General features: G+C 40.3%; 1 protein-coding gene across 1 annotated transcript; it reads right to left on the bottom strand.

Moving 5' to 3' along the window:
- Positions 1-14,715: 14,715 nt before the first annotated feature.
- On the bottom strand, positions 14,716-15,429 carry LOC138786422 (olfactory receptor 6S1-like). The gene has a single exon (XM_069963411.1). It carries the CDS (start codon positions 15,427-15,429, stop codon positions 14,716-14,718), a length of 714 nt encoding a protein of 237 aa, XP_069819512.1.
- Between the last annotated feature and the right edge of the window lie 569 nt (positions 15,430-15,998).

Here is a 15,998-nt window from a genome sequence, read left to right as displayed (position 1 = left end):
TCCGTCCGGGATTTACGCAAGTTGCGGACGGCTACGTACGGTCCGCGAACTTACGCCCGTAAGCTACGTACGCTTCCCGAGCAGCGTACGTAGCGATCTGATAGCGGTATTTTACTGGGATATCTTCGGCTAGCCCCGGACACCCCACAGAACCTTTTGGATCGGCAAATCAAAGTGGAAAAAAGAAGAAATCACCACTCCGTACGGGACTGCATGTTACGCTACGGGCGTAAGTTACAGCATTTCCGTCTGATCTGGTTCATTTTTTACGGCGCCGCATACGATCCGGGCGTAAGTTCGTATGTAGTGTGAACAGTGCAGCCGTAGATCGTATACTTTCCATTGTACGCAAACTACGTAAATCTCCGGCCGCTTATTCACGGAGCGCGCTACGGCCGGAAACTTACGTAGTGTGAACCTGGTGAATGCATGTATTAATCAAAGGGACTGAAGATGAACAAATTTACAGTTAAAACCAAGCAAACCGCTTCGTTAGATTGGCACCACAGTGTTGAGAACGGCTGCTTTTTTCATACTCATTTAGGTTTCACTATTGCACAAGTTTTAAATGGAAACAATGAATGTGATAAATAGGTACAAAAACTTTTTTCTTCCTTCGACAGTTTCAATTTTAGAGATTGCTAATGTGATGTAAGTATATGATATTATGGCAATGAAGAAAGAAATCCATAATATACAAGAGCTATAGAACACAAAAAAAGTTCACCAGTCTCAAAAACAGAGGTCTCCAACCTATTTCCTATTATGTAGATAGAGGATGGGTGACTTTTATATGAAACCCCCTAGATTTTTTTGTTTGTTTTCTTTTAGGAAAACTTCTTTTTACAGTTTTTGCTACATTAATTTTGTTATTATTTGATCCCATATTAAGGGTTGTATATATGTTACAAATTGCTCAATATGAATTAATATTTTCACGGAAATGTAATAAAATGATATTGTCACGCTTTTTATTTTCTTTATATTTCTATGCTATTTACCAATCACGTTAATAATGTATTAGATTCGTAGAACAGGTTGTTATGGTTAAATATAATTTGTATACTATTTATTTTTTAGTAATCATTATATCAAAAAAAGGAAAACATATTATTTTGAGTTTTATTTTTCCCGAAGATTGGTATTTCCTTTTTATCCTAGAAAAATATGTACTTGCATATATACAACATAAATCTGTACAAACAGCCCTGGATACCTGGATTCTTTTAGTAGAACAAGGGGTTTCTGTATATTAGTATAGATCATGGAGCAAGCCATATCTGTAATGTGTTCAAAGGGAAATCCATACCTTGCCTATATCTTGTATACCACAAATGTGCTATATTATAGCAAACATTAGATTAAAGTGTCAACCCCCCCAACCTTCAAGCAAGCATTAAAACAAACAAAAATACAAAAATTCTTATAATGGTTCCTGTGTTTTTCTTTCCCTAACAAACGTAAATTATTACTGGTTGAAAGTATTACCATCTTACCTTAGTACAGCACTGTAAACCCATCTTCTGTAAAAGAACCCCCCCCCATCCCCCATACAATAAACCATACATTTTCACTTTACAGCTAAGATTGCTGTATTTAAAAAATCTGCCCCCCAAAAAATGGTAAAAAGAAAGTCAGACAATGTTGACGGAAAATAAAATAGTTATAGGCTATGTTCACACAACATCAAAAATAGAGAAAAGGCGGCCAATTTTCTCATTTTAAAAAACTGAAGTTTTTGCCGCGAATTAACTAACTGCAATGCATTGAAGTCAATGGGAAGACAGACGTCCAATGCACACAATGCATTAAATAACGGGCGTTTTTACCGCGGACGTCAAAATATTGAACATGATCATTATTTTCGGACATCTTTTGCAAACAGCAGACGGTTTTTATTAGTAGTTCACACACAGTTTATTTTTTTCCACTGTTCTTTCTCCGTTTTACTATTAAATTCAATGGAATTTTTAATTAAGACACACTCAAAGTCCAACTAGTAACCCCAAACTAGAATAATGTACCAGCAGCCGTCATTGCAAGGGGAGGCCAGACAGCTAAATAACGTCTGTTATTTTGGACTTAAAATAACGGACATTATTTTAAACTGAGCTGAAAAAACGTTGTGTGAACAAAGCCACACCATGGAAAAATGTCTGGAAAAATTATAAAGAAAAAAAACCCCTCCCCTAATAAAAGTTTAAATCACCACCCTTTTCCCATTTTATAAATAAAAATAAATAAAAAATTATCATATTTGGTATTGCTGCATGTGTAATCGCCCGAACTATTAAATTATCACATTTCTAATCTTGCATGATAAACTGCGTAAACACAAAAACCCGACAAAGTGCAAAATTGTGCATTTTAGTTTACATCAAATCCAGACTTTTTTTTTTTTATAAAAAGTGATTAAAAAAAAGTCACATATACGCAAACAAGGTACGGATGTAAAGTAAAGATTACGGTGCAAAAAATGACACCTCACACAGCCCCATAGACTAAACAAGAAAAGCGTTATAAGGATGGGAATAGAGCAATTTTAAACATATTTTAGTTTTTTTTTTTAAAAGGTTTTAATTTTTTAAAAGCCCTCAAGTAAAATAAAAGTATCATATCATTGTAATTGTACCAACTTGAGGAACATAGATAGCATGTCAGTTTTACCATAGGGTGAAGGGCATAAACACGAAACCCCTCAAAATAAAAAGAATTGTACCTTTTTTTTTTAAATTTCACTGCACAAATACATTTTTTATGGTTCCGCAGCATATTTTATGGAAAAATTTAGTCTGTAATTGCAAAGAATAATTGGTGTCACAAAAAATAATGGATCATATGGGTCTGTAAGTGAAAATATGCAAGCGATATGGCCTTTTAAACACAAAGAGGGAAAAACAAAAGCGTAAAAATAAAAATCGGCTCAGTCCTTAGATGGTTAAGAACCAATTTTCATTTTTGCATTTTTCCTCCTTTCCTTCTATAACTATGCTATAACTCTTTTATTTTTCCATCTGTAAGGCCATGTGCAGTCTTGTTTTTTTCAGGAACAGGTGTACTTTGTAATGGTGGCTTTCAATCTACCACAACATTAATGACAGAGCCCCCGAAATATCATTTATGGGGTGAAATTGGGTGTGTGTGTGTGTGTGTGTCAGCAAATTTTTTTGGGGGGTTCTGTGTTTACGTAATGTACTTTACGGTAAAATTGCCATGATATTTTTATTCTATAGGTCAGTCTGAATATAGTTATATGCAGTTTATATAGCTTTTCTAATGTTTTACTTTTGTTATTAACCCCTTCAGGACCGGGCAAATTTTCATTTTTGCGCTTTTGTTTTTTCCTCCTCGTGTTTAAAAGGCCATAGCAGTTGCATTTTTTCACCTACAGACCCACATGAGCCCTTATTTTTTGTGCCACTAATTGTACTTTGCAATGGCAGGCTAAATTTTTGCATAAAGTATGCTGCAAAACTAGTTAAAAAATGTAATGTGTTGAAAAAAAAACAAACATTTTTTTTCATTATTATTATTATTTTTTTTTTACGCTGTTCACCCTGGGGTAAAACTGACTTGTTATATATGTTCCTTCAGTCATTAAGATTACAACGATATGTAACATGTATAACTTTTATTTTATTTCATGGCTTTCAAAAAATTCAAACCATTGTTAACAAATATATGTTCCTTAAAATCGCTCTATTACCATGCTTATAACGTTTTACCCTTTGGTCTATGGGGCTGTGTGAGGTGTCATTTTTTTGCGCAATGATCTGTTCTTTCTATCGGTACCTTACTTGCATATATGCGACTTTTTGATCACTTTTTATTACAAATATTCTGGATTTGATGTGACAAAAATTGCGCAATTTTGCAGTTTGGTGTTTTTTTACGCTTATGCCATTTGCCTTGCGAGATAATCAATTTGATAATTAAATAGATTGGGCGACTACGATTGGGCGATTTAACATTTAGTCCCCCTGGGTGACTTTCAGTATTACTGCAGTGATCTCCCATAGAGATCACTGCAGTATACTTTATACAGCAATGATCGATGAGATCATTGCTGTATTACTCTGGTCTGCAGCAGATTGGAGCAATCAATTGCCGAGCCGGGATCAGCGTTGGAGCGTCACTGAGCCCCGGCTCGGTAGGCAGAAGGGATCTCCCCTCCGTGATTGCATCACGGGGGGAGATGCTCCACTAGACACCAGGGAAAGGGGGACAGTAATACTTTTAAATACAGCTGTCAGATTTAATTAACTGTCTGCTATAATTAGCAGGCGCGGCGATCGGACCGCACCCACTAATAGCCGCGGTCCCGGGCTACACATGGCACCCGGGATCGTGGTGGTTCAGAGCGGGGTCGCCGCGCGGCCCCCTCTGAACGCTTCCTCCCGCATCAGGACGTACAGTTACACACTGATGAGGGAAGTGGTTAACAGTAAACTTTTTTTTTTTGCTAATAGGTATGATTACAATGGCCCTATTGTAACTCCTATAGTGCTTTTATTTTTTCACCTACGGGGCTTTATGGGATGTAATTTTTTGCACCATGAGCTCTAGTTTTTATTAGTACCATATTTGTGTAAATCAGACATATTGATTACTTTTTATTCATTTTTTATAAAATGTGATAAGAAATCAGCAATCATGTTGTTTTTTTTAACCGCTGTTTGTTCACGCCGTTCACCGTGCAGGAACTATATCATTTTATTTTAATAGATTGGATGAATACGCATGCTATGACATATAATATGTTTATTTATTTCATTAATTTTATGTCTTTTATTTATAAAATGGGAAGAGGGGGTACTTTCAACTTTTATTGGGGGAGGGGCTTAGGGGCATTTTTAAAAACATTTATTCTTTTTTTTTTTTACACGTTTTTTTACGTTGATGCATTGGATTGCTCACATTGATCACAGCTATGCCATAGCATAGCAGGGATCAGTGTTATCGGCAATCTTCTCATAGAGCCTGGCTGTGGCAGACTCAATCAGAAGAGTGAAGACCTGACTGCATGGAGGAAGGTAAGAGACCCCTGGCAATTAGGCCATGCTGAAGCCAAGAGCTGACCCCGCTTCATAGCAGATGAGGACGTTAGTGACGGGCCGCAGCAATTGTGCGGCAGCCAGGCCATTTACCCCTTAAATGCCACTGTTACATCGCGATCACTGCATTTAAGGGGTTAAAATCTGATAGCAGCCAGTCCTCACCTGCTATGAAGTGAGCTCAGCTCCTGAGCTCGCTTCCTAGTGTGACTTCTGGTAGGGCATACATTTACATCCTCCTGCGTTAAGGCCCAGGCACCGAGGGCGTATATCTACGGCCATGGTCGTCAAGGGGTTAATAAAGTGCTAGTGCATATGATAAAACATATGATAAGGTTTAAGTTGTGCCAAAGTGCCAGTGTCACACGTAAATAAAAGTGCGAATGTGGCGAACCAAAACATATTGACCTATGAAAACATGAAGTTGAAAAAAGCCAACTGCAAATAAAATAAGGTTATTAAGAAAAATATATTAATGGAATGTGCATGATGACAACGTGAATAAGGGGAGAAAAGAGTACACAGGACCTGTGGTTTACTCCGGTTGCTAGGTTACTGACCGGAAGTTACATCACTGCAGGTCCTGTTCCACAAGCAGACGATGACATGTAAGTTTTCAAAGTTTTGTATTATTAATATTGATACATGTGATCGTTATTTGACGCGGTATGAGGCGGTATGTGTACATTTATATTTCGCTGTGCATATGTTTTTGGGTCTGTTTTTAATGTATTTTCTTCCTGTTACTTCCTGTTCCTGGGGGGGGGGGAGTTATTTATCTAAGTCCACTTGTACCATGTTAGTTGTATCCTTGTGGTTTGACAAAGGGAGCCCAGTGCTCCAGAAACGCAATGCCATTGGATTAATAAACCCTGAATAGCCTATAGATATCTGGTCTGCGTGGTGTTTTCGTATCCTTGTTTTCGTCCTATATTGGATTTTGCATTTACGTGAATGAAACTTTGACAGTTGTGTGAGTGACCCTGAATAATTATTAGTGTTAATGACCTATAAAGTGGAAAAAATGGTGAATAATGGATGTACTGTAATTCTAATAATAAAATGATGTTTAATTGTGTGTTTATAAATAATATGTTAAACAGAATAATGGGTGTAATTGTGTGTATATACATGATATGTTGCGTGTCAAAATAGAGTATTGTAATATACCCTTGAATACATGACCACTAGATTTACCAGTAGGTGTTGAGAACTGTAGGGCAAAAGTGATGTAATTAATCTAGGGTCACAAAGGATATACACCAAAGGACAGTACAACACAGTGATAAAAGTTTACCTATGGAAAAAAAAGCAATTAGAAGTAGGTAATGTCCAAATGCTTTACCAAGGACAAAAAATGCTAAAATTATTATGTTAATTTGTTTTCCCTAAGACCCATTGGCATCACAACATATGGGGTAAATTCGCCCCTGCGAGCCCCTGGGACGAAGGAATATTTAATGAAAAAATAACAATTAAATTTTAATCCCCTCCTCCATGAGGTATAAATAGGCTCCACCTCCCCCTAGACCTCAGTCTAATTATAAAAAAACATAAAACACAGGGAGGGAGTCTTGTGATGCCAATGGGTCTTAGGGAAAACAAATTAACATAATAATTTTAGCTTCCCTTACGTCCCATTGGCATCACAACATATGGGGAATTAGCAAGCATTATCCCCATTGGGCGGGTTATTTATTACGTCCGCATTAAGAACAGATCTTGCAAAGGTTGTTCTTGACAAGAAAGAAGTATCCAGCCTGAAATATCTCACAAAGGTAGTCAAAGACGACCAGGTAGCTGCCTGGCATATGTCCTCAAGTGGCATAGCGGCACGCTCTGCCCAAGTGGAGGCCACAGCTCTAGTAGAGTGAGCCCTATTAAATTCTGGTGGATCCAGATCAGCAGAGGAGTAACATAAGGCAATGGAGTCACAGATCCATCTGAATATTGAAGGTTTTGAAGCCTTTCTCCCCTTGTTCTTTCCTGTGAAAGGGATAAAGAAATTCTCGTCTTTACGAAAAATCCCCTACTCTATGTAGATAGATCTTGATAGCTCTGGATACGTCCAATAAAGAAAGATCCAAGTCTTCTTTAGATGATCCAGTAGGAGAAAATACAGGCAATACTATTGGCTGGTTGATGTTGGCAAATGAAGCCACCATAGGCAGGAATCCTGGAAGAAACCCAAGGATAACCTTGTCTTGGGAAAAAAAATCACGTATGGAGGTGCGGAGTCAAGGGCTTGAAGTTCTCCAACTCTCTTAGCAGAGGTAATGGCTAGTAAAAGAGAAACTTTCAATGTTAACTTGAAGTCTACTTCCTCCCAAGGCTTAAAGGGAGGAAGACACAGGCGTCTCAACACAAAGGATAAGTCCCATGGGTCTACCTGCTTTACCAGGTTAGGCCTAGTCTAGCCTTAACAAAATTCTTTACCTCCAAGATCTGAAAGAAACGTGATTTTAGGTGTGCAGAGAGGGCTGCTATCTGCACCTTGATGGAACTAGGTTTTAATCCTTTATAGAAGCCTTCCTGTAAAAACTTCAATGACTGTGGAGTAGAAGGTTTAAGTCCATCAATACTCCTGCTTGCACACCAATCTTGAAAATCTTCCAAATACGTGCATAAGATTTATTTGTAGTGCTACTACGAGCGTGAGAAAGGGTATACTATACCTTCTCAGAAAAACTAGAGTCTAATACGGTCCTCTCAGTCTTCAAGCTGTCAAGCTGAGGCTGGAAAGATTCCTCCCTGGAATATTAGATCCGGATGCAGAGGTAATCTCCAAAATTCCCCTCTGCTCATATTCATGGGCAGGGTGAACCATGACCCCTTCGGCCAGAAGGGAGTTATTATTATTACTGACGACTGATCTAGACTGATCTTCGTCAAACTCTGGGAATCATGGCTATGGGAGGAAAGATATACGCCAGCTGGTATGTCCATGGTATTGTCATTGAGTCCACTACCGTGGGATTGTCTGCCCTGTAAAGGGAACAGAAATTCCTCAGTTTGGCATTGCTGGCTGATGCCATGAGGTCTCTCTGAGGAGGCCCCCACCTATGGGTTAACTGAATGAACACTCTCCTTGAGAGAGACCGTTCCCCCGGTAATGTCAGGCCTCGACTCAGTCAATCCGCCAATATATTGTCGACACCCCTGATATGAATTCCAGAGAGTCTGGTTATTCTGGTTTCTGCCCAACAGAAAAATCTTCTCTACTTCCCTGAGGAGAGAAGGGGATCTGGTACCTCCCTGTTTAGGTACGCCACAAAGGTCATGTCGTTCATCCGGATTCTGACTGCTCTCTGTAAAATAGGAGGAGAAAAATGAAGAAGAGCTAGGTAAATCGCTCTGAGCTCCCTCACGTTGGAGGGCAGAGCGGATTCCTGTTGACTCCAACATCCTGCAGTCGTGATGACTGTCAGATGAGCTCCCCAACCTGTTCCTGAAGCATCTGTCGTGATGGTTATCCAGTGTAGTTCTGAAAATAAAACTCCATGTTTGACTTGTCTCCACCCTATTAGAGAATGTCTTGTTTGAGTCGATAGAACATGCATCGCATCCAAGTCCTTCAGTCCTCGGTTCCATACTGTTAGTGCTTCTCTCTGATAAAATTTCATGTGCCATAACGCCCATGGCACCGCGTCCGCAGCTCAGGCAAGGAGCCCTAGAAAGCGCATTTATGTTCTTATGGATACCTGACTACGAGGAATTAGGAATTAAGTCTGATTTCTCTATGTTGATGAGCCAACCTAATTGTTGAAGTATGTCCTGGACATATTTCAACTGAACTCTCAGAAGATCCTGAGTCTGAGTCATAATCAACCAATCGTCCAGGTAAGGGATAACTTTATCCCCTGTAAACGGAAGCGAACTATCATGGTGACACTACCTTTGTGAAAACAAAGGGTGCGGAGGTATTCCGGATGGAAGGACTTTGAATTGTAAGTGTCTTACCTTCCCCTGGATTTGGATGGCGAAGGCTCTCCTGTGAGCCTTCAGAATCGGTACATGAAGATATGCATCCTGTAGATCTATGGTGACCATAAAATCTCCCTCCTGGAGGATAGATTTTACCGATCTTATGTTCTCCATGTGGAACGTCTTCTTTACGATGCACCTGTTGAGATATCGCAAATCTATAATAAGCCTCCACTTTCCAGATGGCTTCAGCACTAGAAACACTGGGGAGTAAACTCCCTGACCGATCTCGAATAGAGGAACATCCTCTAGAGCCTCAATGGAAAGGAGGTAAAGAATTTCTGTCTCTAGGACTAAGTGTCTTTCTGGCTTAAGATTTCTTGACAGAAGAAATCTTGGAGGAGGAAGAGATGATAAATGAAGGACATAACCATTTTGAATAATATTTAACACCCAGTGATCTTTTCTTAATTCTTCCTAGGCAGGGAGAAACAAACTCAGACGTGTTCCCACTGGACAGCTTCTGCGTCAGAAGTCTGGTTTCTTGTTGGTGTCCTTATTCTGCTGCTTCTCAGAACCTCTTCTGGAATAGTTTCTTCCTCAACCTCTGTACTGGTATCTCCCTTTGCCTCGCTGAGGAGATTTTGCTCTGCGAAAGGAATCACCGCTCTTATAGGACAATGGTAGGGACTTCCCCTCCTTGTCAGACAATTCCTCCATTAATTTATCCAGCTCAGAGCCAAACAGCCTACCTGGCTGGAACTCCATATTACAGAGCTGAATTTTGGAGTTAGCATCTCCAACCCAGGGTTTTAACCATAGCGCCCTTCGGCAGCGGTTGAGAGCGTACTAGTTTTTTTACGCTAACCTGGTTCCCTGAGATGCATCATCGCAGAGGAAGTCAATGGCAATAATGACCTTTTTTAAGGAGCGAAGGGTCTTGTCCCTGCTAGCTCTACCTTCCAAATTTTCCTGGACCTTGGCCAGCCATCTTCTTAGGCTTCTAGAAACCTCAAAGAAGAAATGGAGACTGCCCCTTGGGCTGCCGCTGCCGTATATGATCTCTTGAGGGCTACCTCCACCCTTCTATCCATCGGATCCTTAAGATTGGATCCGTCCTCCGCAGGCAGCACAGTACATTTCGACAGTTTGGCTATGGCCGGGTCCACCTTTGGAGGCTCATTACAGTTCTTACATTGTTCTTGTCAGGATGGTATCTTTGCGGAGCGTCATGCGTCCCTCTGCTCATGCTGTGCGGCCGAGAAGGTGCTGATTTTCTTGCATTCTGTTTCTGTGTTTTGTTTTGTAGTGTGTGAACACTGGTTATTTGCACACCTTGAGAGACACACCCGACTTTACCTGCTGAGTTCTGTCTGGCCATGTCAGGGTTAATCTGTGTTTTGGTTCTGCTGTGACTGACAGGTCTTCCTGCCAGTGGATCTGTTTTGTTCTCAGCTGTCTGTGCTTGGAGTTCAGGGGGATGATCCAATTATGTTCTGGATCAGAACCCTGGCCTCCTATATAACTACCTCAGTCTGGGATATCTTTGCCGGATATTGAGCTTGTCTCTGCCTGGTTCTGTGTTTGCTATTCTTGCTCTGTTTATTCTGACTCTGCTTTGTATTTCTGACCTTTCCTGCTTGCTGCCTGCCCCTGACCATACTGCCTGTTTTTTGACCTTGCCTTTGGATTGTGATTTTGTACTTTTGCTGCCCGATTGTTGTGACCCGGACTGTCGACCATTCTTTATTGTGTTTTGTCTGTCTGTCTTCTCCTTGTGTCCCACCTAGCCAGTGCAGGGACTGATGCCCAGTTGCTCGCCGCCATCTTAGGGCGGATTGTGGCAAATAGGTAGAGGACAGTGGGCGGGGCTGAGCTTAGGGCTCACTGTGTTGTCTTGTCCTGCTGTCCGGTCCCTGACAGTTCTTCCTTGAGAACATATAAGGTCTTAAACCTCTTGCTCAAACCCGGAGTCTTTTCTGGTTCCTTCCATTCCGCCTGTAACATAGACAATGAAGTCTTACCCACAGAAAAAGCCCTATGCTTTTTTGAGGAGGACCAATCCTATCCTCTTCTATTTCCTCAGGGTGTATTTCAGCTTGCACAGCCTAGCAGAGCTTGTGAATTCTATCAGCTGTGAAATACCCCCTGAATAATTCTTTCTCATCTTCAGAAGTAGAAGAGGTTTCAGAAGAAGATGATGTCTTAACTTCATCAATCACAGTAAACTGAAAATGACCATAATCCTACAGCCATAAAGTAATATACTCAAAGGCTGGGAGTAGAGAGAGAAATACTCCATTTGGTCTTTAACTTAGGACACGGGCGGCGATTCTCATTAGCCGCTAAGTCTTTTTCACATAATCCTTGACCCATACAACTACATCCTGAACATCAGGCTCCTCATAGGTTTAGGTCTGCATGAAGGACAGCGTACTTAGGCATTATAAATATTTTTAGGCATTCATAAATATTTTTATGAAAGAAAGGATGAATCTTATCTGGAAAAAATGATCCTCCTACGGTATCCATAGCCGTTAGGTAGAGGAGTCTCACACTCGGCACATAAAGTGCTTCCTTAGAAGGTCTTTTGCCAGCAGCAGGACTGGTCTCTATTTCAGACATCTGCAAATAATCAATGTATTACAATACATATAAACCACTAGCCTGGCTAGAGTGATACTGGAAAGAGACACTAGGTGGCAGCAACACTTACTTTTAAGTATATAGAAGAGAGATCACAGCACTTTGCACTCAGATGTTTTCTATTAGATCCAAATGAGCCACAGAAAATCCTTCCAGAGGAAGACAGCCAGACCTAGAGGTAGCAACAGCTTACCTTCTGCCTTGAACACACAGCTAATCCGGCATGCAGAGAGCGCGCGCCGCTGCCGGCCCCCGGAAGTGACATGACGCTGATGCCGCAGTACTGAGACGCACGCAGCGCCGATGTGTTCCACAGTCGAACGCGACTGGAAGAAAAGCCAGCGGCTCGGGTGACACGCAGAGTGCGTTCCAAGACGCACTAGGTAAGAAAAACTTAAAAGCTAAGACCTGCAGAAGCAAATATCAGGATACTACCTGGACACCGGCTCCAGCGGCATCCCAGCAATCATTACCTGGAGAGAAAACCTGAATGCAACAGGTTAACAAAGCATAAAAACGGAGGAGGGACAAAGTCCCCTAGGGCTAACAGCAACAAAGTAAAAAAAGACTGAGGTCTAGGGGGAGGTGGAGCCTATTTATACCTCATGGAGGAGGGGATTAAAATTTAATTGTTATTTTTTCATTAAATATTCCTTCGTCCCAGGGGCTCGCAGGGGCGAATTTACCCCATATGTTGTGATGCCAATGGGACGTAAGGGAAAGAAGCATTACGGCAGGATTAAAAATAGAGAATAATAGAAAAAGCACAAGACGTGACAACCAGGAGACATGCCAAAAATTATAATACATAATAAAAAAGGCCAATAAAGGACTAGTATGTAGACATATCGACAATAACTCACAATATATATGAGGCTGCAGATGAAAAAAAAAACCTTAACAAAGGTACAGTAAATGGTCAACCAAGCAAGAGAGTCCAGAGGACCAGTTGATTTAGGCCTTTAACACCGAATATGATAATACATAAGTGCATAAAATGAACCCTGGACCCTCAAAATTACCAGATAGACCTGATAAACCTTATATTCACCTACCGATAAACTCCAAACCTTAGTTTTTCATTAAAGTGTCACTGTCGTTTTAAAAAACTTTTGACGTGTCGTAGAGGCGTGCCAAAAGTTTTGATTGGTCCTGGTATGACTGTTCAGACTTGTAACATTTAGGAGTAAGAGCAAAGGAGAGAACATCCTGCAGTGCACTCCACTCCTGCTCTGTATAAGAAAAAAAGAATCAAGCTCATAATGTCAGTCAATGGAGCCCAACTCTTTATCTCTTACTCAGAGCGGGGAGAGGACGAGCTGCAGTGCTTTCCTCGCTCATTCTCCTGATCAGTACAGGTCTGAACACTCAGACCAGGACTGATCAAAACTTTTGACATGTCAAAAGTTTTTTTTAAAATGAAGAGTACACTTTAATTACCTTAAGGGCCATAGTCTCCAGGTAATGTCTCCTCCTCTCACTCCTAGGTTTAAACAGTCAATGACTGTTACACCTAGTCCACAGGGGTGGTCTCTGTGATGATCCATGAAGTGCCTCAGGATTGGTTTCAATTTTACAAACGATAAGGCTGATCCAGTGGTAAGACCATGGCTCTTTTTATGTCTCACACATGTTCCAGGATTTTTACTTTAGGAAGAGGGCTGAGAAGGTGGTAGCCACCTCTGTAGTAGGTGCTGTAATGGACATGGTGACCACAGGCCATAAATTGTAGAACACCAGTGGTTGGACCTGATTCACGAGAACCGAAACAGTTGAGGTGACTAAAGCTGAGGATAAAGGTGACCTGAAAGTAGACACTGCAGTCGCGTCGCCATTGCAGTCTCCACTGTGAGAAACAGTATAAATTACAAAATAAAAACCACCACCAAAGAAAAATAGAAAACTCAAAACACCATAACATTTAAATGGTGGTGAGGTTTTTAATAATGCCGAATAAATAGTGCGAGTAAATCTAGCTGTAGACTGATTTTATATCACATTTGAAAAAAAATAGTATTCCAATTATCCAGACATTTTCTTTATTGAATGATTATATGCATTTTCCCATTGAAAAATAACAAGAAATCTTTATTTACTATTGTTGAAAGGATTTCTAGTAGCCAAAGCCTTTCTCAAGCAGAAAAAGCAGAATGCTACTGTTCTTCTGGCTTCCATAGTTAAAAAGGGTTAACCATCGCTACAAAAACATGGCCACTTTCTTCCAGAGACAGCACCACTCCTGTCCCAAGTTCAGGTGAAGTTTGCAAGTAAGCTCCATTCACTTCAACGGAACTGAGTTACAAATCCACCTATTGTTACAAATGCCCACCTATTGTTTCAAATCAGGTCACAGGTAATGCATCACATAGCATTTAAAGTGGTCCCAGCAATGGAGAGAAAATCATGGTAAGCCTATTTCCTACCAGAGCTACACTCTTTTCTCCCATCTGTTCATGCTAATTAAGCTGCTGCCTGCATCAAGTAAAACCATCCAGTAGGATGGTTGCGCTGTCCCCAAAACTTACACTTGACTGTGCCTAGACCAATGTCTGTGCCTAGACCATTTCTGTGCCTAGGCTCTTTTACTGTTAGGCTATGTGCACAGTTAGGACACATAGTTAGTTAGTGCATCAACGGCCATGATTAGATCGGATCTTTCGTTGTATGAACATGGCCTTAAGATTATAAAAATCCTAAAAATTATTACCTAACAGATCATAAAGTGAAAAAATATCCTAGCAATGGGTATAATGTTTTTGTTAAAACTAAGCTTGGGATTAAGGTTGAGCAAATTTAGAGTACTGGCGACGCAAAGTGCTTTCCTTGGCTCACCAGTTGACTTGTTAACCTGCTGCCTTTGAACTCCCTCTTACTCAATGCCTTTCCACTCCTGGTACCTTAAAAAGCTGGCTTCCATCCTGAGAAACTTCTCCCAGTTTCCCAGGACTGGATCTAGCCTTTCCAGGTACCCAGAGCGGAGGGGCACAGATTTCAAAGGCTACCGGCTGATAAGCCGACCATTGAGCTTAGCAAAGCGCTTCGCTAGTATTCTAAATTCACTCATCCCTACTTAGGATAATTTCCACTATAGTTATTTACAGAAGATTAGTAATTTATCAGAAATTGATCTTCTAACAGTGTGATTTCTTAATGTGTAGATAAATGGATTGAGCAAAGGGACCACCACTGTATTTAGGATGGCAACTCCTTTATTCAGATGACTTTGTGCTGGTTGTGCGTATAAGAATATGCAACTGCCGTATATCAGAGTCACCACAATAGCATGGGAAGAACAAGTGGACGAAGCTTTTCCTCTTCCATCGGCTGAATCAATTTTCATTACTTCCAGAACTATCTTTACATAGGAGACGACTGTGACAAGTACAGAAATATATAATATGCTTGCAGCAACAAGAGATAGTAATTCAATCATAGTGGTGTCTGTGCAAGAGTTTTTTAGAAGAGGACTTACATCACAGAAGAAGCTGTCTATTACATTTTTGCAAAACTTTAATTTCATTACTAATACTGTAGGCAAGAGAGTAGTGGAAAATGATCCGAGCCACACTCCAGCTATGAGCCGGATATATGTAAGTCTATGCATAATGGTAGTGTAACGAAGAGGGTGGCATATAGCTAAGTATCGGTCAAAGGACATCACTGCGAAAAGAAAGAATTCTGCCATTCCTACTAGGAAATAAATATAGGATTGAGTAATGCATAATTCTAAAGAAATGGGAACTGCTTGAGTAACAAATCCTTTCAGCATACCTGGCACCACAGTACTGATAAAGCAGATGTCCATGACAGCTAAATTACACAGGAAATAATACATGGGGGAGTGGAGTTTGGGGTCAGAAAAGACTAAGTATAAAATAATAAAATTACCCATCACTGTGATTGTGTAAGATAATAAAATTAATAGAAACAACAATATATTTGAATATGGCACCAAATGAAAACCTAACAGAATGAACTCATAGACAATACTGCTGTTCTGTATACTGTTAGCTGGATATGAAGTGCAGGAGTTACTGGAGCAAGATACTTTCATATCATCGTTTAAGTAGATATTCAGCATTGCAGGAACAGAAGTATGAAAAATGGTTAAAAATGAGATTCTTAGAATTCTTCCTAAAGAAAAGCAGGAAAGTTGGTGACAGGTTTACCCTTGGTGTATATGACTGCAATGAGAATTCACATTACATTACTTCCATTATCACATTTTTTATAGCAAACATTATTTCATTAATAAACATTACACATGGAATAAATCAGCTTGGTTAATAGCTGTATGAAGAGAGACTATGAATCGATTTCCTTTAAATAGTTATTTACTGGCTCAATTTATGAACACTCACAGCTAGAAAACAT

Source organism: Dendropsophus ebraccatus, chromosome 3 (genome assembly GCF_027789765.1).
Source record: "Dendropsophus ebraccatus isolate aDenEbr1 chromosome 3, aDenEbr1.pat, whole genome shotgun sequence".
In the NCBI taxonomy this organism is placed as follows: domain Eukaryota; kingdom Metazoa; phylum Chordata; class Amphibia; order Anura; family Hylidae; genus Dendropsophus; species Dendropsophus ebraccatus.
The sequence above is the reverse complement of the archived record's forward strand: the minus strand, read 5'-3'. Positions and strand labels throughout refer to the sequence as shown.